At 30.8% G+C, this 27,311-nt stretch overlaps 1 protein-coding gene across 2 annotated transcripts in view; it reads right to left on the bottom strand.

Annotated features, from left to right (window-relative positions):
• Positions 1-4,508: 4,508 nt before the first annotated feature.
• LOC143062385 (uncharacterized) overlaps positions 4,509-27,311 on the bottom strand; it is a 97,355-nt gene continuing 74,552 nt past the window's right edge. For both annotated transcript variants that reach the window (XM_076234099.1, XM_076234102.1), the window contains 4 exons: positions 25,553-26,057; positions 20,015-20,135; positions 19,445-19,569; positions 4,509-15,242 (listed from right to left, as the gene is read on the bottom strand). In XM_076234099.1, the coding sequence (XP_076090214.1) occupies positions 15,171-15,242; positions 19,445-19,569; positions 20,015-20,135; positions 25,553-26,057 (823 nt within the window). In that variant the 3' untranslated portion in view covers positions 4,509-15,170. The remainder of the gene's footprint in view (positions 15,243-19,444; positions 19,570-20,014; positions 20,136-25,552; positions 26,058-27,311) is intronic.

The following is a 27,311-nucleotide window of genomic DNA, read 5'->3' as shown; positions in this document are numbered from 1 at the left end:
TGAAATGTGACAAAAATAAATACTTATAGATTTTGTTAACACTGTCATGTATGTAAATATTTCTTCGCCTTTTTGAAGTACACAAAATTCAAGGATCACACATTTGCCTTTAATTATCTATACGAAAATTGCTGTACTCGAGAATATCAGCACCGGCTGTTATCGACGGCTTACTTTACACTAGTAAGTTTGTCTCATGGGTAATTGTGTTTTTCGCTGTTGTTTCGTTGCTGTGTGGTGGACGAATACATGAAATCTCTGTGCAATCATCAAACATATTAATGGCTATTTATCGGGTAATTGAAGCCCTTTTTTCTTCGCATAGAAACAACTCTTCGTTAATCTGAGCATGGAAGTAAAACTTTATATCACGAACTTTAAATGAGGATACACAAAATGAAAAACTAAGCGAAATTGTGAATCCCGCATTGCACGAAAAAATGTGTTGTATTTCAGTAGATAACACGTGTTCTTGGTTGATTGTAAACACATAGTAGTCCATCATGCATTGTGACTCATTTAGTGGATTGGTCAAAAACCTAGGTAAATATAAATTGCGTCACATGTAAATAAACAATTACATGTGCGAGAACATAAGTATGCTAATTTATGCATTTCCATATAAGGTAGTGGTCCTGACCTGTTAAAGGACACCAATGAAAATGATCATCACTTTATTTGATTATTGATTTTATATCATTATACAAGTTAACTTACTATACCCAAGCTTTTCATGCTTTTAGCATGGGGAGTTGTATAACAATACAAAGAGGCTCTAAAAAGTTTATTAAAAAACAGACTAAAGTTAATATCATTCAGTTATTCATTAATGTGCAAAATGCACATCTTGGAAGCAAACAATTTAGGAAGATAAAACAAAATGTTTTTATAGCTGGTAAATTCTGTCATAACTCATGTCTAGTAATATAACATATGAAGGTAAACATATAAAACAATATTCATTTTCATATCCTTTGCCTATAAAGTACTATTTTACTAGTTTTATACTATATCTAATATTTTTATAAATAGAAAATGGAAATTGTAGTTTCCTGTCATATATAGAACATTTATTACAATAACATGACATGAAATCTAAGTTTGTTTGATGGTCAGTAGAGGTCATCTTAATATTTACTTATACAAAGTCACATGGTAAAAATAAACATACATTAAAAGCACATGTATGTTGTTTTTGTTTTGGTTACTCCATCAGGTAATCAACACTTCAAAAAAATAAAATAAGACCTAATGGGAATTTGTTTTAATTATTGACCAAAAATTATGAAATTGATAGTCAGAGTTCGTATATATCATATATTAACATACGTCGAGAAAAAAAATATTAATTTATAAAAATTAATTATTAAGAATTTTGTTTTGCAAATATATATAAAAGTCAATGGACAATAAGAAGGGATATAGTTACGATACTGTTGTCAGGTCATTAAAGATTGCATATTTTGGCTTTTATATTGCTTCACTTTAATGGTCTTTGCATCGGAATTAAACACATTTATTCCAAAGGCACTGGCTACGGTTACAAATTTTTATTGTTACATCGGAGACTAATTGCTGGAATACAAAGTTGGGCAAGGAACCGATGAATAACGAATGTAACAATAATTATTGAGGCTACGGTTACATTGTGTTATTATTACATGAACAACAGCAATGTACGCTAGATTTATTAAATTTAAACCTTCTATGGTTGTGTTGCTTAATTCTTTCATATGTACTAAATAATACTTGTAATAATGATAGATAATAGGTTTATTGCATGAATATTAAGGAATATTGTCCCGAGTAGAATTTCATATTGCACGAGTTTGCGAGTGCAATATATGTTCTACGAGGGACAATATTCCCCAATATTCATGAAATAACCCTTTTATTGTATAACAATATAATATTTTAAAGTAAAAATTGATTGAAACTAAGATTTTGTCATTGGTGACGTCATGAATTTTGAAGATTTATTGCACTAGTGCAATATTGGAATTTATTGCACGCTAACTTTTGGTTACTTTCTGTGGGAATTATTATACTGCTATGCAATAATAAATATTATTATTCAACAAATGGTGTTTAAATAGTTTTACGTATTAATGGTTTTGATGTTCTTAAAGGTACTATTTCATTATAGTAGTGCCAAAGGCGAAACATATAGTTCAATGGTTTTTTGTTGAGAACTTGGGCTGAGGAAAGTGTTTACTTTTTTCTATATAACTACACACCTACTCTTGTTACTGTCATTACACTTTGAACAATGGATGAAGAGATTCCTATTACCAATTCTGTTTTGGATGAAAAAAATTAAAACTTGGGATGCGTTTGAAACGAAACTGAAACAATATCAAGACACAAATTTCATACAGCTATAGATACAAACGCAGCTCAAAAAAAATTGATACATCAAAAGCAAAGTTTGCTAACTGCTAAGTGTAAATTTGCTGTTACAAAATGATGGAAATTATTATAAATTAAGGAATGTATCTCCCTCATGCAAAGCTCTGATTCCTTTCACGGATTTGGCTTTACTTTTTGGACCTTTTGGATTAAAGCTCTTCATCTTTTATATAAGCTTTGGATTTCAAATATTTTGGCCGCGAGCATCACTGAAGAGACATGTATTTTCGAAATGTGCATCTGGTGCAACAAAATTGGTACCGTTAATTTTATTGTATACTAAAATCTGAGGTAAACCTAAAATCCGTAATGGACGGCAATGCGATCATATTGATAGACGAGATGAAACTACACTACATGCTTCCAACCAAAATATTGGATGAGAATATCAATATTGATAGAGAAAAAAGTATTTCTCACCAGAACCATGGCAAACATTACAGGTTGCCTTATCTTCTAAAAGGAATATCGCAGAATGAATTTGCAGAGTATGCGATACAGACGCTCACAATGCGGCATCACTGGTGTGTGATGACTGCTTGGAGTGGTTTCATCAAAAATGTGTCAGACTCTCAAAAATAAAATAAATGTCTTCAACTTTTATTAAATACATTCGTACAGTGCTGTTTTTCGTGTAACAATAACGCTATGTAACCGTAGCCTGAATAGTTATTGTTACATTCGTAATTAATCAGGTCCTTACCCAACCATCCATTCCGGTATTTAGTCTCCAATGTAACAATAATATTTAATTATTGTTACATTTCCATGTAACGGTAGCCAGTGCCTATTTCAAAACCAGTTGTTGGCATGACATGGGTTATGTTGTACATGATATTCATAGGATGAAGTTATAATCTTTCAATCAGTTTAATTGAGGTTTTGAGCTGGCATGTCAGTAACTGCTAGTAGTCAGTTGTTATTATGTATTATTGTCATTTTGATTATTTTCTTTTGTTACCTCTTCTGACCTCGGACTTCTTTTGAACTGAATTTTACTGTGTGTATTGTTATGCGTTTACTTTTCTACCTTGACAAGTGGTATAGGGGAGGGTTGAGATCTCAAAAAAACATGTTTAACACCGCCGCATTTTTGCGCCTGTCCCAAGTCAGGAGCCTCTGGCTCTTGTATGATTTTAAATTTTAGTTTCTTGTGTATAATTCGGAGCTAAGTATGACGTCCATTATCACTGAACTAGTAAAGATATTTGTTTAGGGGCCAGCTAAAAGACGCCTCCGGGTGCGGAGTTTCTCGCTGCATTGAAGACCTATTGGTGATCTGCTGTTGTCTGGTCTCTATATTCGGGTTGTTGTCTCTTTGACACATTCCCCATTTTCGTTCTCAATTTAATTTCTCTTAAAAATGAGTTTTAGTTGCAATTATTTTAGATTTTGTTAAATATCATGTACCTGTATTGGTTTGTGTCTTTTGGACATTGCTGACATCAAATTTGTACTTGTTTGGCTTTTTAACTATTTCAATCTGAGCGTCACTGATTAATTTTATGTAGACGAAACGTGTGTCTGGCGTATTAAATATATGCCTGTTTTTTTTTTTTTTTTACCTTTGATAACTATAAGTGGATAGTGGTCTCATTGGCAATCATACCACATCTCTTTCTTTTTATATTAAGCAAACAACAATCAATAAATAAATTTGGTGTATTTACTGTCTTCTGATTGGTTAAAAGTACTCGTTTTATTTTCAATGTTGTCAATTTTTATGGGACACGCCCACTCTGACATTGTGTATTCATACGCCAACATGTGTGTACGTTGTCATATTGTTAATATGAATACTATAAAAAGTTCTTTGAGCCTCATTTTTGATAGAAATTTATTTATAATGAATGGCAATAATTTATTTTGAATTTATTGAACCATAAAATCAATTTTTGACTCTTCACATTTAACATAATCCGCTTCACGGATTATTCAATGTAAAAAGTCATAAATTGATTTTATGGTTCAATAAATTCAAAATAAACAATAGCCATTCATTAAATCAGTTAAATTGTATTTAGTTTAAATGTCACTACAATAGTTATCAAAGGTACCAGGACTACAACACATTATGAAGTTAAATAATAAAAAAAAAATGATTTTTCTGTTTCTTTATTAAGATCATTGTGAGATGGTCACACACATATGTTCATTAAAGAAAGGCATAGCTTATGATTCTTTTTTTTTGATAAACATATCTTTTCACTCAGATAAATACATGTAATCAATATTGAACTGCATTCCTATGCCCTAGTAAAAACTGTTTTATATCTTTTGTCAAATTTCCATACCAGTTTTCTCACAACGCATGCATATGTTTGTAAGAATCTAAGATTATTTCTTTTATGTTGAACTATTCTATAACTCAGACAAAATCTTTACCAAAAAAGCTGCAAAAAAGTGTTTTATATAGATAATTGTCTGAAAATTGATGTCAAATAAAATGTGTACTTTTTGGAAATTCAGTATCATTTTTTTTAATTCAATACCACATGCACGGATGGTACTAAAAAAAAATACAAAAGAAGGAAATGAAGGTAAATCAAATTAAAATACAAAAATTTGACAGTGTTTTGTCTTTTCTAACTATCATTTTTTTCTTCATATATTGTTTTATTAAGCAAGAAGAAAGATATGATAAATAGAAACAAAAGTAATGTATCCAAATGACTTCAAGAAATCAATATAAAAAAAAAAGCTTGTTCTAATATAAAAAAAAATAATTATAATATAATTACTTACAATGAGAAAGCAAACACCGGTTGTTAATTTATGAGCCGATTCAGATAAACAATTTACCCCCTTATGCAAATGTGTGTATATGTATACAACTTTGAATGATTCTGGAACATTGAACTATGAAATAAAGGATGAATGTTTGGTCTGTTTTATAGGTTTCTGATATCAACTTAACTTTGAAACAGTTACAGACTTGGACAAAAGGTTTTTTCAACAAAATTTCAATTATTTATTTTTTTTTTTTTTTTTTTATAATTGATATTTCCTTTGGTTTAAGTTCATTTTCTCTGAATCAATTTTTGATATTTGAACAGCTGTACTTGTTCTTTATTTGAATAAGATGGATATGTATAGGATGCAGCTCATATAAAGAAATAATGATAAATATATATATAATTATTTGAATTTCTAAACAAAAAAAAGTAATGTTTAGACTTAACTACCACTGTTGTTTAAAGCAGAAAAATAGTTCTAAGGAGACACTTTAGACTATATAAAAGAGTCAAAGTGTAATTACTGTATTTGTAATTATCTTCTGAATCACCCAATCACCAGTCTAACAATGGGGACAAAAACATCTCATACAATTAAAATAAAAACTTTACTTATTCTTTTTCATAATCCTCGAGTATAAAGTCCATTAAAAGATTGGATTCTCTTTTTTAGATGACTAGAGTGGGGGATTTTTCATATTTCTACTACATTACTATTTGTATACTAATTGACACTTGGCAGGTTCAGAAATTGAGTATCACTGAATGTCATGTGACAACACTGACTGTCATATATACCAAATCGCATGATGCTTTTTTTACAAAGTCACATGATGCTTTATAAATAGTCATTTAGGCTTGATAAATAATTGTTTTAGCCTCTTTGAGAAATCCATGAAAATCACAGCACCATTTGTCGAGAAAAAATTGAAACATATGAGAGATACAAAATATTTGCTTCTGAAAATACAGCAATATACCAATGAGTTATGATTCAAACACATACCCTGTCATTAACTTTCTATAGAAATCTCTGTAACAATAACCATCAGGAATTTCTTACTACTAATTATCAGTCTAAAAAGCAGTCTAATTATTTCCAAAACACTATTTCTAATACTAATTATATATAATGTGTGAAGATATTTTAAAATTATTATGCCTTGAGGCCAGCCATTCCAGAAATGATTGAGCATTGAGAATTTAATAATTTATTGATATGGCTAAATCATAACTTGTACAACATAAAATAAAATATGTAAATTAAAATAAATATGTTTTTACAGGTTGATTCAGGATTCAAATTATTTTACATTTTCTTCTTAAATTGAGTGTAGTGTAAAGTAATTTTTTTATGTCCTCTGCCCATTATTAATTGACATTTAATAATAACGAAAAACAAATAATACAACATAATGTTGGTAAACCTACTATAACAAACAAATGTATAAAAAATAAAAACAAAATAAACAATCTCTTGTACGTCTGAGATCTTGTTTTCACCAGGTGTTGTCCAATAGTCCTGAACTTTTGACAATGCTTATCCATAATTCACAAATTATCTTATTTAAGTAAACACTATAATTATCAAAGTCCTCTTGTACCATAAAGCAGCCTTTATTTCAAAACCTTCAATATCATGACTTCATTACATTTCTCAGTAAAATAATGTCACTAGCACAAACTCTTTAACATTGATGATAAAGTAACAGCACTATTTTTCTTTATAACCATAAATGATACTGCTTTATAGATCTAGTATTAACATATTTACTTCTTTCACCTTTATGTCTTCCCAGTTATAAAAGGGGTACAGCCAAAATGTAATGCATATCAATTTTTTATTTTATAAAATTTTATTTTTTTGAAATAATTTTTAATTTTTTTGCATCAATAGGAATTTCAATTAGAAACTTTCAAGAAAGTTAACAAAGAACTGCATTATCTACCTCTTTGAAATTAATGAATAGACATATTCGTCTAAAATATTGCCAACATCAGCAAATTAGGCAGGTTTACAGAATCATTCGGGGAAGTTCTTTAGGCAAACAAAATAATAAATTATTGGTTGCTCAACATAGTTGCAGTGCAAAAAGCTATAGCGTGATGTAACAAACAATAACAAATTCCCATTATATTGTAATCTTTCATGTAATTTTAAGTTTCAAATTTAGTCAACTATTAAAGACAAAATTTATTTGTATTCAAAATATTTTTCCTGCCCTTCATTTTAAGAATAACACAGTTGGACATACATAAAAACAATTCTGTTTTCTCTTTAAAAAGGTACAATTCTAATCACATATTCACAACTATATCAAGTCTCCAACATAAATTTAAATATGAAGTTTGATTTTCAGATTTTCTTCCTATAGAATGAAATTAGTGTGCCGATCTAAAAGCACCTTTTTTTCTAATCAAAATATAATAGATTACACTAATTTCTTCCCATATATCACCATTAATGTTTTTTTTAGATACAAAAGCACCTCATGGGATTTAAATTTCAGTATTAATTCCTGGATCTTCTTTTTATATCAACTTTATGGAACAGTTCTTTTTCTGTTTTATTTTTCACTTCTTTTTCTTTTTTTTATCATTTACTCTTCAAGAGGGCTGTTGATTTCTTTGAGCCTGTGTGTACTGAACACACATGTGAAGGTTAACTCCACAACAAGATCTTATTAGCATGACAAGTATCATAACAAACAATGACCAAACTGCTTTCAAAATAATCAAAACAGTTTATAAAAACGTTGTTTAACTCAGTAGCTGTTCTGAAAATAGAAATATCATTATGCAGTTCCTAACATGTTTTTAAGTTTTTTTATTTCCAAACTTAATATATATATCATTTATTCAGTGAAACTGCTCATTATCTAATGTATTTACCCTTAACAAATATAGAATCAACTTTTTCAATCCCTATCCACATTAGATGATTTTCTTTAAATCTTTGTTCATTTTCACTTCAATTGCTAGGAACAAGAAATAAGAATACAGATAAAGAGATAAACAAATATTTAAGGTCTCTTAAGACTGTAAACCAAACAAACAATTGCCTTATTTACTGAAATTCAGAAAACAATTAACAAAGATTTAAACACAATTATGTTCATGATGTGAAGACCATTTCATTATTATTCATTAATGATCAAAAGCAGTCTGGTCATATAAACATAAATTAATAAAAACAACATACATACAACAACTTTCATAGGTAGCAACTTTCAATAACCATCAATATAGTAACCTCCCTATGAGGATTATTTTCGATTTTTAATTTTTGTAGAACCTACTTCAGATTTATTTGCATGACTATCAATTAATCTTTAAAAATAAAAGTAAATGGGAGATTTAACCACACTTTTGAGACAAAATTTTTTTAGAGGGAGTAAGAAATGTTGCTATATATGTAAGTTGTCATTGTATGAAAGAGTATGCCATGTTTCTTTTCTCACACTGAAATATTTTAATTTAAGCCTAAAATCTCTCTATTTAGCATTTTTAATCTTAATTTTTTTTATATGTTCAAATAAGTTAAAAGAAACATATCATCTCTTACAAACACTGTACATTAAACATGATTAATATAAAACTGGATGGTGGTAAATCTTACAAATTATAATGTTATAATGTAAAACATAATGAGGGATTGACTGTCCCTCTAGATCTGGTATCTTTCATTCCTCTTTTATGTCAATAAGCTGATAATTTTGCTACAAACGTTTTTCCTTAATCTTCTATAACCTATTTTTTCACAGTTTAATCAAGCTGGAAACAACTCCAAATAATGTTTGATGTACAGTGTTTAAATATATAAAATTGAGCACCATAGGTATGGCTTTTATCAAAAGGTATATTGCATTGTTATAGATTGCACTATACCGGGGAAATTACAAAAACAAAGAACTTGAAATGAATGGATAGAAAACAAAGGGGGATAATTCAAGTTCTTAATATTAAATAATTGTCTGACATTATCAATATCAATAGTATTGATGTTTGTCACTATGTCTTTGGCAATATCTTCCTTTGTTATAGGCATTATACGTATAATTTGATTAATTTAAACATTTTGCATATAATGTTTTTTGTTCAAACATTGTCTATTTAATAACTTGTTAACCTGCTTGTCTTCTTTACAAACATTTCAAGATCTTAACACTTAAAGAATATTAAAAAAATAATTGTATCAGATCACATGACCATTAAGAAAAAATGGCTTTCTTCAAACATTTAAATTAGTGTTACTAATACTTTTGACCAATAACAATTCTGTCCTTTAATATGAGCCTCTGGCCTTTGTTAGTCTTGTATTATTTTAATTTTAGTTTCTTGTGTACAATTTGGAAATTAGTATGGCGTTCATTATCACTGGACTAATATATATTTGTTTAGGGGCCAGCTGAAGGACGCCTCCGGGTGCGGGAATTTCTCGCTACATTGAAGACCTGTTGGTGACCCTCTGCTGTTGTTTTTTATTTGGGCGGGTTGTTGTCTCTTTGACACATTCCCCATTTCCATTCTCAATTTTATCAAATAAATTGGTTAGTCTATTTGATGGGTATAACTTGTCACAGGTCTGAATGTTATTAACACAGTGTCCACTTGATCTGTCAAACCTCATTCAATGTCATCCCAGAATAATCATCAATTGATACAATGTAGGAGTTTGTGGTCATTAAGAAAGTTAGTTATAACTTATAAATTCTTACAGACTTTAAATATTTCTCTTAAAACATGAATTTAAGATATCAAACTCCTAAATTGCAAGTTATTTCATCAAAATAGCTGTTTCAAACTTATCTGCAGACTTACATTGAGTAGAGGGGTATCTATAAGGCAAACTGACCACAAAGAATAATCAGTTATTTCTGTAACAAACGTTTGTACCCCACAAGTTTATCAATGTTCTGCAGGTAGGTTTGAAAATCTATTATAAGTAACAACATAATGTATTAACAGTAGTCCCTCCCTAGGTACATGGAGAAAGATTAAGAAAAGGTTTGTGTGCAAGATATACAGTTAGAGAGGGACTTCTGCACTGCAATCATTCATCTAAAAATACTTTCAATTCAACAAGACACTTACACACATTATTTCACTCAACAAGACACTTACACACATAATTTCACTCAACAAGACACTTACTCACATTATTTCACTCAACAAGACACTTACACACATTATTTCACTCAACAAGACACTTACACACATTATTTCACTCAACAAGACACTTACACACATAATTTCACTCAACAAGACACTTACTCACATTATTCCACTCAACAAGACACTTACACACATTATTTCACTCAACAAGACACTTACACACATTATTTCACTCAACAAGACACTTACACACATAATTTCACTCAACAAGACACTTACACACATTATTTCACTCAACAAGACATTAAGGATGTATTCTTCTGACTTTTTAGTCTCGTTAAGTCTCGTAGAAATCTCGTTCTTGAATTATTTCCAAAACATGTGATACAAGTGGAAAATATCAATGAATTTTAAAAATATTGTAATCAAACATGAAAATATTGTGTATTTACAAGGAACGGTTTTTGAGTAATCCAGTTTTCAAATTTTACGACCAATCAATTTTGAGAAAATGGGTTAGGGATACAAAAAATGATTTTACAAGAATCATGTACAACCCATATTATTTAAGTCTTTTCAAATTTCTAAGATGTTTATTTTTTCGATCAATTATAACAAAAAAAGTTAAAATAATATGCATTTTGTTCTTAAAACTGAGAAAAATAACAAAAATACAAAATTGACAGCATGGTAAATTTTACAAAAAAAGCGTCAAAATATGATAAAACTTTCTTATATTAACACCTACCTATAGTTTTTTAAGTAAAATTTATTCAGATAGGCCCACTTCATCTTTATAGAAAGTATGAAAAAAAGTTTAAATTGTGGAACTGTGATTTTTTTTATGATAATAGCCCAAAAATAGGTAAAAATCTATGAAAAAAGGGAAAATCATCAAAATTGGGCATTTTCAAAGGGCCATAGCAAAAAAGGCAAGTGCACCACCCTATGATTTTTTCTTCAACAATTATTTTGTAACAGTCTTATACACTCAAAAATCAGGTTCAGAAAAAATGTTTAATTCTAGAAATGTTTGGCTCCTCAGAGGTGTACATCCTTAAACACATTATTTCACTCAACAAGACATTTACTAAATTCACAGGCCACACACTGTTTCATACAATATCACAACACATTTAATATGGACTAGTTTTGAAAACAACCATACTCCATGTGTTCTGCCTCTTCTAAGCTCTATGTGAATATGCAGAGGCAGATTTAGAGAGGGTCCCTCTTTTCTTGGAAAAAAATTGGTTAATTAGATAGGGAATCACTGAAGCATGACCAGGGGTCCCCTCTTAGGCAGTCAATGGGCCCTTACTTATGAAAATATATGCATCCGCCACTGATATTTGTTACAATTAATACCCAACAAATCTTGTCAAATCATCTCTGCCCTTGCATCACTCCAATGTCAGAATTACTTAAAACAATGAATTGGTTACACTGTCCAAATTTCTTTGCTGACAAATTGAGGAAGTATTGAGTTAATCACTGACATGTCATATTACTCAGATACAATGTAAAGCTGCCATCACCATCACATACAGTGAAACCCAGTTTATCAAAACCATTTGAAAGATTTTGATTGGACAAAACAGAAGGACAAACTTGTTCAAAATGTGTATAATGTTGTATTTACCATAGTAACCAATATCTGGTACAAGTCCACACAGGGATATTGGATATGGTTTACACAGACATGAACTAGAAAAGTCACTGTACAAATCTAATATCAGCATTTACAGTAAATAATCTAGTGAAGTTTTTTTTATATCTAGGGAGGCAATTTCCAGTTTTTGAAAACGGTTGCTTTTGAAAGCTAAGGTCATACCAATTAAAATGGTCTTGTTATTAAACACTATAAAAGAAATAAGGCCACAAGCCAGTTATTATCAATTATGAAGAGGAAATTCAAATGTATGATTTTCCTTGCACACATAAACTGTAAATACACAGACAGAACTATTGATATTACACATAACTTTAAACACAAACTTATACAACACTGCATGATAATCACAAATCAATATATATAAAGCATGATATACACAAATCAGCATATACATAAAGTATCATAATATACACAAATCAACATATATGAAGAATACATAACTGAAAACACTATTGAATATCCAAAATGTAATGTGATTTGTGTAATTTACATTTTCCCTTCATCATTTCTGTAAATGACAACAAAGCAATAGATATATGTATCTGTATGTTATTGTCTATTTTTGACTGTCATCACCTTTTATAACACTAGCATTTAATGCCTTTTAAAAAATACACTAAATAATTTATGATAAAAAGTAAAATACACACATCTCTATATTGACATACACACTTATCATATATGTATTTGTATGTAATGATTGAAATGTTATACAGAGATCTAGGGAATGACAACAATCAAATTATTGTTAAGAAAAAGGCATATCACTAATAATCCCTTCAGTGAACCCCTATACTTCATCATGTCTAATTTTAACTTTGTACATCACACATATAAATGTACAAACTGGCTTCCTGCATAACAGAATATGTGGTATTCAAACAATGTAAGTTAATTCTTAGTAAATTTTTAACTCTGTGATGACTGAATTTATTTTAAAATGAAAATTTTGTGATGTGAGAATGTTATCAATGATGTCAATATTTGTTCGAACTCTAATCTCTAAACTGACACAAAAATACAGGGGCTCTTTTCATAAAAAAAACCTTAATACTATACCATTTTTTTCATTAGATTTTTTGTAAAAATAGTTTTAAATCTTTTACCTTATATTCAGATTCAATAAAAAATAACAAAACATATGTTGTGTTAAAAAGCTTGGTCACAGTAAAAATAAAATGCACAATTATCTAATGAATACACAGGTTAAAGTTCATATATGAGAAGGGTTATCTATATTAGTAAATTTGAAATGCAGTCAACCAGAGATAATTTTCAAGTCAACATAATTCAAAAACTGATACAATATGAAAATAAGAAGATGTGGAATGAGACACAATTCACCACCAGAGACAAAATGATATAGAGATTAGCAACAGTAGGTCACCTTTAACAACTATAGTAGCCCATACAGTAGAATATACTTTCTTAATAAGTTTTGCATTCATTAAATGGACATGACCTTTGTCCAAAAATAAATCTTCCTTTCCTAACCTCCCACATTTATTCTCAAGGAATAACGCTTAATAAAAATATTTAAATTGTATGAATAGCACAAGCAGGTACAGGTCATAGGACACTGTTTAATACCATAATACAAATATAAGACACCAAATGCCAAAATAGACCCAAGATTTTATTGCACTTGAGAAAAGAGTAATTTGATTGATTAGTTAATTGGTAATTAGCCCAACTTTTAATATTATTGTGCTATCTCCCGGCAGTCAGTTCTTATTGATGGAGAAAGCCACAACCTTTTAAAGCAAAATTTGACACGATCACTTATGTTTAAACATTCTTGCCAATAAAGTAATATTCACTTGTTACCTATCACAAAACAAAAAGGTAATATTTACAATGATTCTTAGAACTATACAAATTTGGCATTAAGCATGGACTAGTTTAAATGAAAAAATGTTCAAACATATGCAAATATAAATAGCATTTTCACTACTATTGTAGTAATGTAGTAGTAACACTGTAGATACACTTAGAATGCACAATAAGTTTATTGTCAAAATATGACTTTTGATGGTAAATTAGGATATGTAGGCCACTTCGATCATGATTATAACATATAAGAGAAATGAACTCTCCTTAAATCATTGTACCTAAGGGAGATAATTTGATGCTTTCCCTAACAGAAGAATTTTTGTTGTTATCTCCCCTATTTAATCAGATTTACTTTTTTCAGACTTGTGAAACAAATTAGTTATTTATACAATCATGAAAGTTGAGCTACCAATTCAGTAAAAGTTTTAGTACTCAGAAAATGACTGATGGTAAGTTATACTTCTATGAAGCAGTAGGAGACATGAATGTATATCACAAACTAGTGTTTCATTACTACATATATAAAACCTAGGAGTACTATCAATGACTTCTCAAGGCATGATATATCTTCTATGGTTTCACACATGTTGTAATGTAACAATCTATCAAAGACCACAACCATATCATTCAGTTATATAAGTGGCCAATATATATTTCTCATACCTAAGGCATGTAAAATAAAAGCAAATTACACAGCTATTATACCATCTCTAACACAAAAATAATGAATTAAATTTTGGCAAAATACCTTTAGTTCAAAACTATTTTAACTATATTTGTGGTGCAAATTACTTCTTACACTGTAATCACATGAATTACAGCTGTTGATAATTCTTTGTATCAAGAGCCATTATTTTCAGGAGTAAGCTAAAAATAGAATATTACATGGCAACTTATACATAAGGTATTTAATCTAAATTAAACATGTTCTAAAATATATGCAAAAAGATTTGTGAAATGTATTACATACAATAATTTGTCATTATGATGTAGTATTGTAAGTAATGACAATGTCATATCTATTTTAAGTCAACATTGTTATTCTTGTTGATCTTCATAATATGCTTTTATACTTAGCATGAAACATTTCTTACAATTTTTTCACATGACAAATAACATGTTTACCATCATATACTAACAATTGTATTTATAACAAAATATCATAAGATATCACATTGAAACACAAATAACATATATGTCTAATACTGTTTTGTAATTATTGCTTGAACAATACAAATACCAGCATTCTGTTACAACTGAGATTGTACATTGAATGATTTCACAACAATCAGATAAAACAACTGACTAAGCTCTTTTCATCAATGATTTTTCTCTCATGGTCTGTTGATTTTTTTTCTCTTGATCTTCCTGAAGGGGTAAACCAGTCAAGCATGAAGCTTGTGTTACGATTTGGACATCTCTTTCAGACTGCTTAAGTATGCTTCATGTAATGTATTTATGAAACTAGGATCTGTCTGAAAAAAAGAAAAAAAAATGTTAGAAAGTCAGAATTATACAACATAAAAACCAGGTGCTCCGCAGGGCGCAGCTTTATATGACCGCAGAGGTCGAACCCTGAACAGTTGGGGCAAGTATGGACAAAACATTCAAGCGTGATACAGCTCTGAATTTGGATTGTGATCAAATTTTTGACATTACATGGTTTTTTTTACACAAAACAAATGTCAAGATTTTACAAATCAATTAAAGATTTCTTCTTATTTAAATCTAAAATTAAATAGTTGACACAGCATAGGTTTCTGACACAGAATGAATGTGGTCTAATGAACTTAAAAGTTTTTTTTTTGCCTTTGAGCAATTCACTATGCTGTTGAATATTAATCCTCTCAAAAAAATGTTTGAAGAAATTTTCTTTTTATTTATGAAATCTGAAATGAGAAAAATTTAACCCCCCCCCCCCCTTTTTTCACATCCCCGTTTCCCTTTTTCCAAAACTGATATCAATTCAAATTTCTAATGGAGTTTGCAACAATAACTACTCTTTTAAATACATCATAAAATATTAAAATGTAAAATAAAGTGCTTGTTATCACTGAATGGTAAAGATTGGTTGGTAGTAAAAGTGAATATACATTGTTTATTGTATAAAACAATAAAAAAAACTTCATCAGTAACATTTTATATTGGCAAATTTCCAATGAAGTTATTTACATAAAGTTATTGGCAAATAAAAATAAAAAATGACATCATAGTCATGTCTGGCAAATTTCCAACATACATTATCTAAAACATTTTAGATAAGATAAGGAAAAAAAGCTTCATCAGCAACATTTTATATTGGCAAATTTCCAATGAAGTTATTTACATAAAGTTATTGGCAAATAAAAATAGAAAATGACATCATAGTCATGTCTGGCAAATTTCCAACATATATTATCAACTACTATTCTATACAAAGAAAGATAACTCCAATTGAAAATTAATTGCTATTGCACAATATTGTGCAATTAGATATTTCTTGCTATTGTGCAATACTGTGCAATTGAAAATTTCTTGCTATTGCACAATACTTGATATGGAATCCTGATTTGGACCAACTTGAAAACTGGGCCAATAATCAAAAATCAAAGTACATATTTAGATAAAGCATATCAAATAAGCCCAAGAATTTAATTTTTGTTAAAATCAAACTTAATTTAATTTTGGACCCTTTGGACCTTAATGTAGACCAATTTGAAAACTGGACCAAAAATTAAGAATCTACATACACAGTTAGATTTGGCATATCAAAGAACCCATTTATTCAATTTTTGATGAAATCAAACAAAGTTTAATTTTGGACCCCCATTTGGACCAACTTGAAAACTAGGCCAATAATTAAAAATCTAAGTACATTTTTAAATTCAGCATATCAAAGAACCCCAAGGATTCAATTTTTGTTAAAATCAAACTAAGTTTAATTTTGGACCCTTTGGACCTTAATGTAGACCAATTTGAAAACGGGACCAAAAATTAAGAATCTACATACATAGTTAGATTCGGCATATCAAAGAATACCAATTATTCAATTTTTGATGAAATCACACAAAGTTCAATTTTGGACCCTTTGGGCCCCTTATTCCTAACCTGTTAGGACCAAAACTCCCAAAATCAAACCCAACCTTCCTTTTATGGTCATAAACCTTGTGTTTAAATTTCATAGATTTCTATTTACTTATACTAAAGTTATTGTGCGAAAACCAAGAATAATGCTTATTTGGGCCCTTTTTTGGCCCTTAATTCCTAAACTGTTGGAACCAAAACCCCCAAAATCAATCCCAACCTTCCTTTTGTGGTCATAAACCTTGTGTCAAAATTTCATAGATTTCTATTTACTTATACTAAAGTTATTGTGCGAAAACCAAGAATAATGCTTATTTGGGCCCTTTTTTGGCCCTTAATTCCTAAACTGTTGGAACCAAAACCCCCAAAATCAATCCCAACCTTCCTTTTGTGGTCATAAACCTTGTGTCAAAATTTCATAGATTTCTATTCACTTAAACTAAAGTTATAGTGCGAAAACCAAGAAAATGCTTATTTGGGCCCTTTTTGGCCCCTAATTCCTAAAATGTTGGGACCAAAACTTCCAAAATCAATACCAACCTTCCTTTTAAGGTCATAAACCTTGTGTTAAAATTTCATAGATTTCCATTCACTTTTACTAAAGTTAGAGTGCGAAAACTAAAAGTATTCGGACGACGGACGACGACGACGACGCCGACGCCAACGTGATAGCAATATACGACGAAAAATTTTTCAAATTTTGCGGTCGTATAAAAAACTAGAGGCTCTCAAGAGCCTGTGTCGCTCACCTGTTACTGTATTTACTGATGTCGGCCATCTTGGTTGGCAGGCAGGGTCATTAGACACTTTTTTAAAATAGATACCCTAGTAATGATTGTGTCCAAGTTTGGTTAAATTTGGCCCATAATTTTAGAAAAGAAGATTTTTGTACAAGTTACAAAAATGACGAAAAGTTGTTCAATATTGACTATAAAGGACAATAACTCCTTAAGGAGTTCTCTGACAATTTTTGTCATCAGTGATATTGTTGGCTTTTTTCAAAACTACCTTTACCCTTTTTTATTGGGAAAATATGCGTCATTTTTATCAAATTGGGAAATTTATAATAAACCATGAATATGACTGGAACTTCAATTTGCAGACCTCCTTTCAACAGGTAAACCCTCATTTGAAATAAGACCCCTTATTGTCAGTGAAGATTCATTAATAGACCCTTAAATCTACACATATAGTCATTTTAGGCATGAAAAATTATGAAATGAGTGTTTTTCAGTTGGTATTCATGCACAAGACTGCACTGTTTGGGAAAAAAGTTATCTTTTTGGGAATAATTTTAAGCCATTTTTTTTCAAATTGAGAATTTTCTCCAGGGGAAAAAGCCTTTATTCTCCAGTAATTTAAGGCAAACAATATCACTGGTCATGTTGACTTATTTGTAGATCTAACTTTGCTGAACATTATTGCTGTTTACAGTTTATCTCTATCTATAATAGTATTCAAGGTAATAACCAAAAACTGCAAAATGTCCTTAAAATTACCAATTCAGGGGCAGCAACCCAACAACCAGTTGTCCGATCCATCTGAAAATTTCAGGGCAGATAGATCTTGACCTGATAAACAATTAAATCATGTCAGATTTGCTCTAAATGCTTTGATTTTTGAGTTATAAGCCAAAAACTGCATTTTACCCCTATGTTCTATTTTTAGCCATGACGGCCATCTTGGTTTGATGGCCGGGTCACGGGACACATTTTTTTAACTAGATACCCCAAAGATGATTGTTGCCAAGTTTGGTTAAATTTGGTCCAGTAGTTTCAGAGGAGAAGATTTTTGTAAAAGATTACTAAGATTAACGAAAAATGGTTAAAAATTGACTATAAAGGGCAATAACTCCTAAAGGGGTCAACTGACCATTTCAGTCATGTCGACTTATTTGTAAATCTTACTTTGCTGAACATTATTGCTGTTTACAGTTTATCTCTATCTATAATAATATTCAAGATAATAACCAAAAACAGCAAAATTTCCTTAAAATTACCAATTCAGGGGCAGCAACCCAACAACGGGTTGTCCGATTCATCTGAAAATTTCAGGGCAGATAGATCTTAACCTGTTAATCAATTTTACCCCTTTCAGATTTGCTCTAAATGCTTTGGTTTTTGAGTTACAAGCCAAAAACTGCATTTTACCCCTGTGTTCTATTTTTAGCCATGGCGGCCATCTTGGTTTGATGGCCAGGTCATCGGACACATTTTTTAAACTAGATACCCAAAAAATGATTGTGGCAAAGTTTGGTTAAATTTGGCCCAGTAGTTTCAGAGGAGAAGATTTTTGTAAAAGTTTACGGACGACGGAAGCCAAGTGATGAGAAAAGCTCACTTGACCTTTCAGGTCAGGTGAGCTAAAAAAAAAACAATTGTAGAATATTAAAAATTTTACAAATGCATGACTGAAAAACTTGAATCAATGTGCTGATATTTTCCACATATAACACTGCAATGGAATAAGTGAAAATCATCAAAACTGAATGTTTCCATATTTCTTTCACAAAAACAGTTTTTGGGACTGACATGAGCTGGGCTAGAATAAGAATTTTTAGGTTTTTTTCAAGGGTATATCAAGATCATACCATTATCTTGTATATACTATTTACCTTCATGAGATATACAATTGCCTGCTGTAATTGTTCCTTAGTTAAAGCTGCAACAGGAAGTAGACTAGTGCTGCCCTCTACTGATGACCCTGAATCATTACTTCTGTTTAGTTTTCCTTGATCATCTGTTATGAAAGTATAGAAATTATAAATCACATAAATCTTACCTTGCATGGCCAACAGTTTAAAAAGTAAAATAAAACTGAGAATTATCTAGGTATTATGATAAAGTTCAAAAATTGGAACCATCTGCTTAAAGGAATAGTCCTAAATTAGTCCTTGATAGAATAGTGTCTTATTCCTCATTATTTGCTTAAATGTATTGTAAAGGTCTGTTTCTAGCCACGTTATATAACCAAAAGAAATTCAAATTTAGGCAAAAATAAATACCATTATTGTACACAATTATAATATCAGGATGACAAAATTACATTATGAGATTTATGACAATGAGGGGTGATATATAAAAAAACCCACAATGAATTAATTTAAAGATTTCTTTGTACCTAAAATCTATAGAATTGATAACAATAGACCTACAACCAATAATCAATCAATCAATCAACATACCTGATAATGATGATGATGGAGATTTTTGTGAGCCTCTGACAAACGCCATCGGTGATAATAAGACATCAGAGTTAAGTGAGGCCGCTGCTGCTGTTAGCTGCTTCGTTGAGGGAACACTGCCCTGTTAATATAGTTATAAAAGTTATAAGGTATATTTACTCTGCATATAAAAGCAAGTCTTAGCATTAATAGAATTCTTTGTCCTTAAGAGAATATACAAAACCATCAATATATTTTGTTCTAATCTAAAGTAATGAAATTGCCTTCAGTTATCAAAAAAATAATGCAATAAAACTTTTTTTCAAAAATATCAATCAACTCTTACTATACATGTGACCTAATTTTAGAGGCATTTATTTCAAGAACTATATAGTTCTCTAAGACCATATATCCAAATTTGGCAGCTATTAAAATTTTTATTTTTTTTGAAAAAAAAATCCACAAATTTATCATATAAAAAGTTTTTGTTGCCAGGTGTAAGACCTTTAAATCAAAAACAGATTATTTATAGAAATTATGATGCATCACAGACTCTCTATCAAAAACATCTTTATTATTTAACTTTACTTTATAAAACAAATTCCTTGCTTGAAACATCTGTTTTATTGTTAATACTGTTCAAATATTACATTTGAATCAATATTCTTTTGATATCAATACTATATGTAATTTACAAACAAGTTATATAATTACAAGTACACTAACACTTTTAATAATTATGTAATAACCACTAAATCACAGAAAAACAGAATATCTCTCAAAGGACCAGAAAGTTATGTAATAATTACTTAATCATAAGAAACAGGTTTCCACTCATATGACAAGAAAAAGTGAAATAAAAATAAAATAAAGATTATCACATAGTAGTTATGTTTCTTTGATCTTAAGTATCTTTTAAATTGATAAGTTCTTAGAAGTATATGATATATATGTTACAGTAAATAGGTGAAATTAGGAATTACAAGTAATTACTAAACATATCAGTAAATACCTGTAATTACTAGTCAATTTAGTAATTACATGTATTTACTAGTTGTTTCAGTGATTACTGGTATTCACTGATTTTTTTTGTCATTTTTACAGCTATTTACTAACTTGATATTTTTGTTTAAAATTTAAAGACGTAATTCAAGATAGCAAATAAGACAGTAAAGATGTAGGGATGTTTAGGGCTTACTTAAGGATTAAGGATTATAAGGCACATTAAAAGAGCATACTCTTTATTGTTTGTCAATTGAAACTGGGAAATGGTTGTTTTATAAGTTTTGAAACTCCATAAAAATAATTTTCAGCATGAAGACATGCAATGATGTCAATCCAAAATTGAGAAATACATTTTTAAGAAATTTATAGGCAACTAAGCCAGCTCTTTTTTTTAAATACCCATTAGATTATGCCAAATTTGGTTAAATGATCTTGATAATTCTTAAAATTTCATAATTTTGTTACATTAAAATCTCCATCAGGCATACTTTGCATGTCAACTTGCCCAATGACAAGAGTTAAATTCCTTTTACAAAATAGGTTTAACTACGACTTCTTTTGTCAGACATTTGCGATGAAGCTGACATTCTTCACAAACAAATTTGTACAAATTGATGGCGTTGAAAGTCACATTTTCACATTTTCATATTTCCGTGTTTCTCTTCTTTTATGAGTTTTCCAAGACCTCCAAACAGAAGCTAATCACTCTGATTCGAACAAAAAATTCTCTGAAACTGATATTATCAAGATGCTTGATTTCTTGATTGACAACATATTTGTTACGTTCGGAGGACGTGTTTTTCAACAGACTGTCGGCATTCCAATGGGAACAAACTGTGCCCCTTTACTTGCCGACTTGTTTCTTTATTATTATGAGGCTGACTTCATGCAGGAACTTCTTAGGAAGAAAGATAAGAAGTTAGCACTATCCTTTAACTCTACTTTTCGCTATTTAGATGATGTTCTTTCACTAAATAATTCAAAATTTGGTGACTATGTTATGGAAGCGCATATGGTACACCCCTTGGAAAGTTATTTTGTTGCAAATAAGTCAGAATTATTAGTTAAGTTGTGTGTAATAAGCTGGAATGAAATCATCATGAGGAATCAACTTGTCGGAATGATGAAGAAAAAGTTGCATTACAATGTCGACTTGCTAATATAAATATATTGACATGGTAATAAGAAGTCGACATGTTGAATTTAACTTGTTAATTGATTAAGCCGGCAACTTATTTGATGATGAGATAAAACCACGTGACTATTTTTGAAAAAAAAAAACCAAACCATTATCCATCTTTAAATCGATTTTCATATGTCGTTTGTTTAATGTGCTTCGGATGAGTGTCGCTATCCATTGAGTTAAATTTCAAATTAAAGTTCGAGTTGATGTTCTGAGTTATTTGGTATGATAAGGGTAACGGCAATCAAAATACTAAAAAAAACTATTTCAGACATAAGGGGGATATCCCCATACTAGTACGGCTGTTTTTTTCCCTTCCTATTTCTCAAATGGAATCAGTATTATAATAAATTCGTGAAGGATTGCATGAAACCTTCCGTCTCGCCTGAGATTGCTGCTGTCAGGGCAAAATTTGTTATATTGACTGTAAAAGGTTAATTTTTCTATAACGTACAAAATTCAGAAAATAGATTTTGTGCAGAGTTGTGGTCCTTGAAAATTAACTCCACACTTACCCCTTATGCTTGTAAATATTGATTTCAGAATTGGTATTAAGTTGACAAATTGCAGATCAAGTTCAAATTTTGTTTATGTCTGATGATTTTCTACATAACTTATATATTCATTTTGTGTCATATATGACAAAAAAAAAAAAATAAAAAGCAATTTACAGCAATTTACAGCAAACACTGATATATCTCAAAAATATATTTATCATCATTGATGAATAAATTGAGTTTAAAAAAATCAGGTGAGCGATTCAGGATCTTGAGAGCCTATTGTTTATATTAATTTTGCTTTTCAAGTTGCCCAATGACAAAAGTTAAATTCCTTTTTTTAAATAGTTCATCAGTTTTCCTAGTTTCTCGTGTTTATATAGGGGGACTGTTCTTTTTCCCATTTGAATGGTTTTACATTAGTATTTTTGGGAGGCTTTTATAGCTTGCTGTTCGTGTGAGTCAAGGCTAAGTATTGAAGGCCATACCTTGACATACAATGGTTTACTTTAAAAAAAAACATATGTTACTTGAATTGAAAGTTTTCTCATTTGCATTCATACCACATCTTCCTATATCTATTAACTATAAAATTGAGAAAGGAAAAGATGAATGTGTCAAAGCGACAACAATCTAATCTTTTTGTGGATTCAATAAGTCACCTTAAAATTTCACCCCTTTTGTTGACATTATTTTCGTTTTTGTCGAGCATGCATGTGACTTTTATCGCAAAAACGCGAGACATAGCGAACCAACCCATGTTCCGTCATCAGCTGCTAATTTTTGATAACTTTCTTAAATTATCCGGGATTTCTACCAAACTTGAAAAGAAGCTTGTTTATGATCATAAGACAAATATTAAGAGGTAAATAAATCATGTAAAAATGAAATCCTTTTTTTTCCGCATTTGATTACACATATTATAATGAACTTGTTTGTAGTTTTCATGCCATTTAACATTAACTTTTCACTATGACTGGGTTTCCACCAAACTTGAACAGAAGCTTGTTTATGATCATACTGAGATAATATCTTGAAGTGAAGTTTGTAAAATAATACTTTTATCGTATATTACTTATAGCTGATCTTAGTTTTACCAAGTTAACATTAATTTACATTCAGTGAGGTCCAATTATTAACTTACAAGTGCACAACTCATCTACCATGTTTCTCAGCATATTTAACAAAATAGAACCAGTGAGATTGCCTGCTATAAGTGAATTCTAATTTCATTATAATTAATGCCTTAACAACACAAAAATCATATTTATTTTGCTATATATTTCGTAGCTTAATTATGCACCATTAACAAAAAAGAACATTTTAGGTTGATCACTTTCGAAGAGTATTCACTGATCTTCTAGTAGGTATTACCATAACTTTTGATCAGCTGACCAATTTACAATATTGTTTTAACAGTTAGTAAATAGGTGTAAAATATCATTTAAAAATTAGTAATTACTGGTAATAACTGGGCAGTTTTAGGAATTACTTGTATTTACTAAGTGCATCGGGAATTACATGTAATTCCTAAATTTTAGTAATTACATGTAATTCCTAATTTCACCTATTTACTGTAACATATATACAGAATAATAGCATTTTTGCTTTTGATACTTACATTATCAGCAAGAATAGCAAGCGAACGTGCAAGGTAGGCCTCATATTCAAGCAAATGAAGTCAGTATCAAAACAAGAATGTGTCCTCAGTACACGAATGCCCCACTCGCACTATCATTTTCCATGTTCAGTGGACCGTGAAATTGGGGTAAAAACTCTAATTTGGCATTAAAATTAGAAAGATCATATCATAGGGAACATGTGTACTAAGTTTGAAGTCGACTTCATCAAAAACTACCTTGACCAAAAACTTTAACCTGGAGCGGGACAGACGGACGAACGGACGGACGAACAGACGCACAGACCAGAAAACATAATGCCCCTCTACTATCGTAAGTGGGGCATAAAAATTAAAATGAAATGTAAACTAGAGGCTCTAAAGAGCCTGTGTTGCTCACCTTGGTCAACAAAGGACACAGATGGATTCATGACAAAATTGTGTTTTGGTAATGGTGATGTGTTTTTAGATTTACTTTACTTAACATTCTTGCTGCTTACAATTATCTCTATCTATAATGAACTTGGCTCAGTAGTTTCAGTGAAAAATGTCTGTGAAAATCTACAAATTTTATGAAAATTGTTAAAAATTGACTATGAAAGGCAATAACTCCTGAAGGGGTCAACTGACCATTTTGGTCATGTTGACTTATTTGTAAATCTTTCTTTGCTGAACATTATTGCTGTTTACAGTTTATCTGTATCTATAATAATATTCAAGATAATAACCAAAAACAGCAAAATTTCCTTAAAATTACCAATTCAGGGGCAGCAACCCAACAACAGGTTGCCCAATTCTTCTGATAATTTCAGGACAGATAGATCTTGACCTGATAAACAATTTTACCCTGTCAGATTTGCTCTAAATGCTTTGGTTTTTGAGTTATAAGCCAAAAACTGCATTTTACCCCATGTTCTATTTTTAGCCATGGTGGCCATCTTGGTTGGTTGGCCGGGTCACCGGACATATTTTTTAAACTAGATACTCCAATGATGATTGTGGCCAAGTTTGGTTTAATTTGGCACAGTAGTTTCAGAGGAGAAGATTTTTGTAAAAGTTAACAATGACAACGGACGACGGACGCAAAGTGATGGGAAAAGCTCACTTATCCCTTCGGGCCAGGTGAGCAAAAAATGCTGGTCGGAAATTCACACTTGCAGTGAAAAATTCAAAAGCTGAACCTACAAAAATGTGTGTAATTTTCAACTCAGCATACTTCAAAACATACATGGATTTATCTTAAAAGGGTTTATTACCTTTTCAGAACTTGATGCAGATGACTTTTCTAATGCTGCAGGAGTTAACAATTCTGCACTACCTACTCTCCCATTTCCTTGCAGATTACCCTGTAATTGTCTATTAGCACTAATATTTTCTGCTGGGGATGCCCTTCTCAAATTATTATCACTTAGTCTATTTATAGTAACAGCATCACCAAATCTTTCTGTCAAATCTTGTGTCACATTTTTTGTTCCAAACTGACAACTTGAGTCAGATAAAGAAAACTTTGCAGGTTCACCACTAAAGTCACTTTCTCCTTGAGACAAGTTCGATTTTGATTTAGAAAGAATTGTATATGAGCCTCCATTTGGTAATGATGAAGTAGGCGTTGTGTCCGTGAGAGATATTCCCCCCCGATGCTGTCGTTCTATATCCTCCACCATTGATCCTGAAGACATAATGTGTCTCAATAATGCTGGGACATTCTGTGAGTCCTGTCCTTCTGTAGCCATCTTAGGCGTGTCTGTCACGGACAAAGATCTGAAATACATAGATGCCAACCCCCTTTTGACACAATCAGTAACAAACTATGACATTTTCCGTATTTTTGAAAAGTTTTCAGTAATCATTCATAAACGTGCACTTACCAATAAAAATTACTGACGAGTGGTTGCAAGGTGATGTGCACTAAAATTTGTCGTTTAACATGTTGGTCTGTAGTATGTATTCCATTAATTAATTGCTCAGATGTTCTCGACTCGAACATTTTCATTTTGTCAAGGAGAAGTAGAGAAAGGGGGAAAGCTACTTCATAAAATGCAAGTTTGCCTATTCGGAAGTCAGTTAGTTATTCAACAATAGGTTGATAACTCCAGAGAAACCGGAAGCATTACATTGGCGTTTTCTAAATACCGGACTAGGACGGAAAAGTAATGATAAAATTCCGTGTTTTACAAAATTGAACGGCGATGATTGGTAATCCGTAACTATTCGACTTTGACCGTAATAGCGTAGTTTTTATAGCAAAATCGGAAAAACTACGCAAAAATCGTAATGGTTGGCATCTATGGAAATACATAAACAGAGATCTGAAATACAAAAACATCTTAGGTGTGTCTGTTACTGACAGAGATCTGAAATACACAAACATCTTAGGTGTGTCTGTCACTGACAGAGGTCTGAAATACAAAAACATCTTAGGTGTGTCTGTCACAGACAGAGATCTGAAATACTCAAACAGAGGTCAGAAATACAAAAACATCTTAGGTGTGTCTGTCACAGACAGAGATCTGAAATACTCAAACAGAGGTCTGAAATACACAATCATCTTAGGTGTGTCTGTCATGGACAGAGATCTGAAATACACAAACAGAGGTCTGAAATACACAATCATCTTAGGTGTGTCTGTCACTGACAGAGATCTGAATTACACAAACAGAGGTCTGAAATACACAATCATCTTAGGTGTGTCTGTCACTGACAGAGATCTGAATTACACAAACAGAGGTCTGAAATACACAATCATCTTAGGTGTGTCTGTCATGGACAGAGATCTGAAATACACAAACAGAGGTCTGAAATACACAATCATCTTAGGTGTGTCTGTCACTGACAGAGATCTGAATTACACAAACAGAGGTCTGAAATACACAATCATCTTAGGTGTGTCTGTCACTGACAGAGATCTGAATTACACAAACAGAGGTCTGAAATACACAATCATCTTAGGTGTGTCTGTCATGGACAGAGATCTGAAATACACAAACAGAGGTCTGAAATACACAATCATCTTAG

This window comes from Mytilus galloprovincialis, chromosome 1 (genome assembly GCF_965363235.1).
Source record: "Mytilus galloprovincialis chromosome 1, xbMytGall1.hap1.1, whole genome shotgun sequence".
Lineage (NCBI taxonomy): Eukaryota > Metazoa > Mollusca > Bivalvia > Mytilida > Mytilidae > Mytilus > Mytilus galloprovincialis.
Note: the sequence above shows the minus strand (reverse complement) of the source record. Positions and strands in the feature narration are given on the sequence as shown.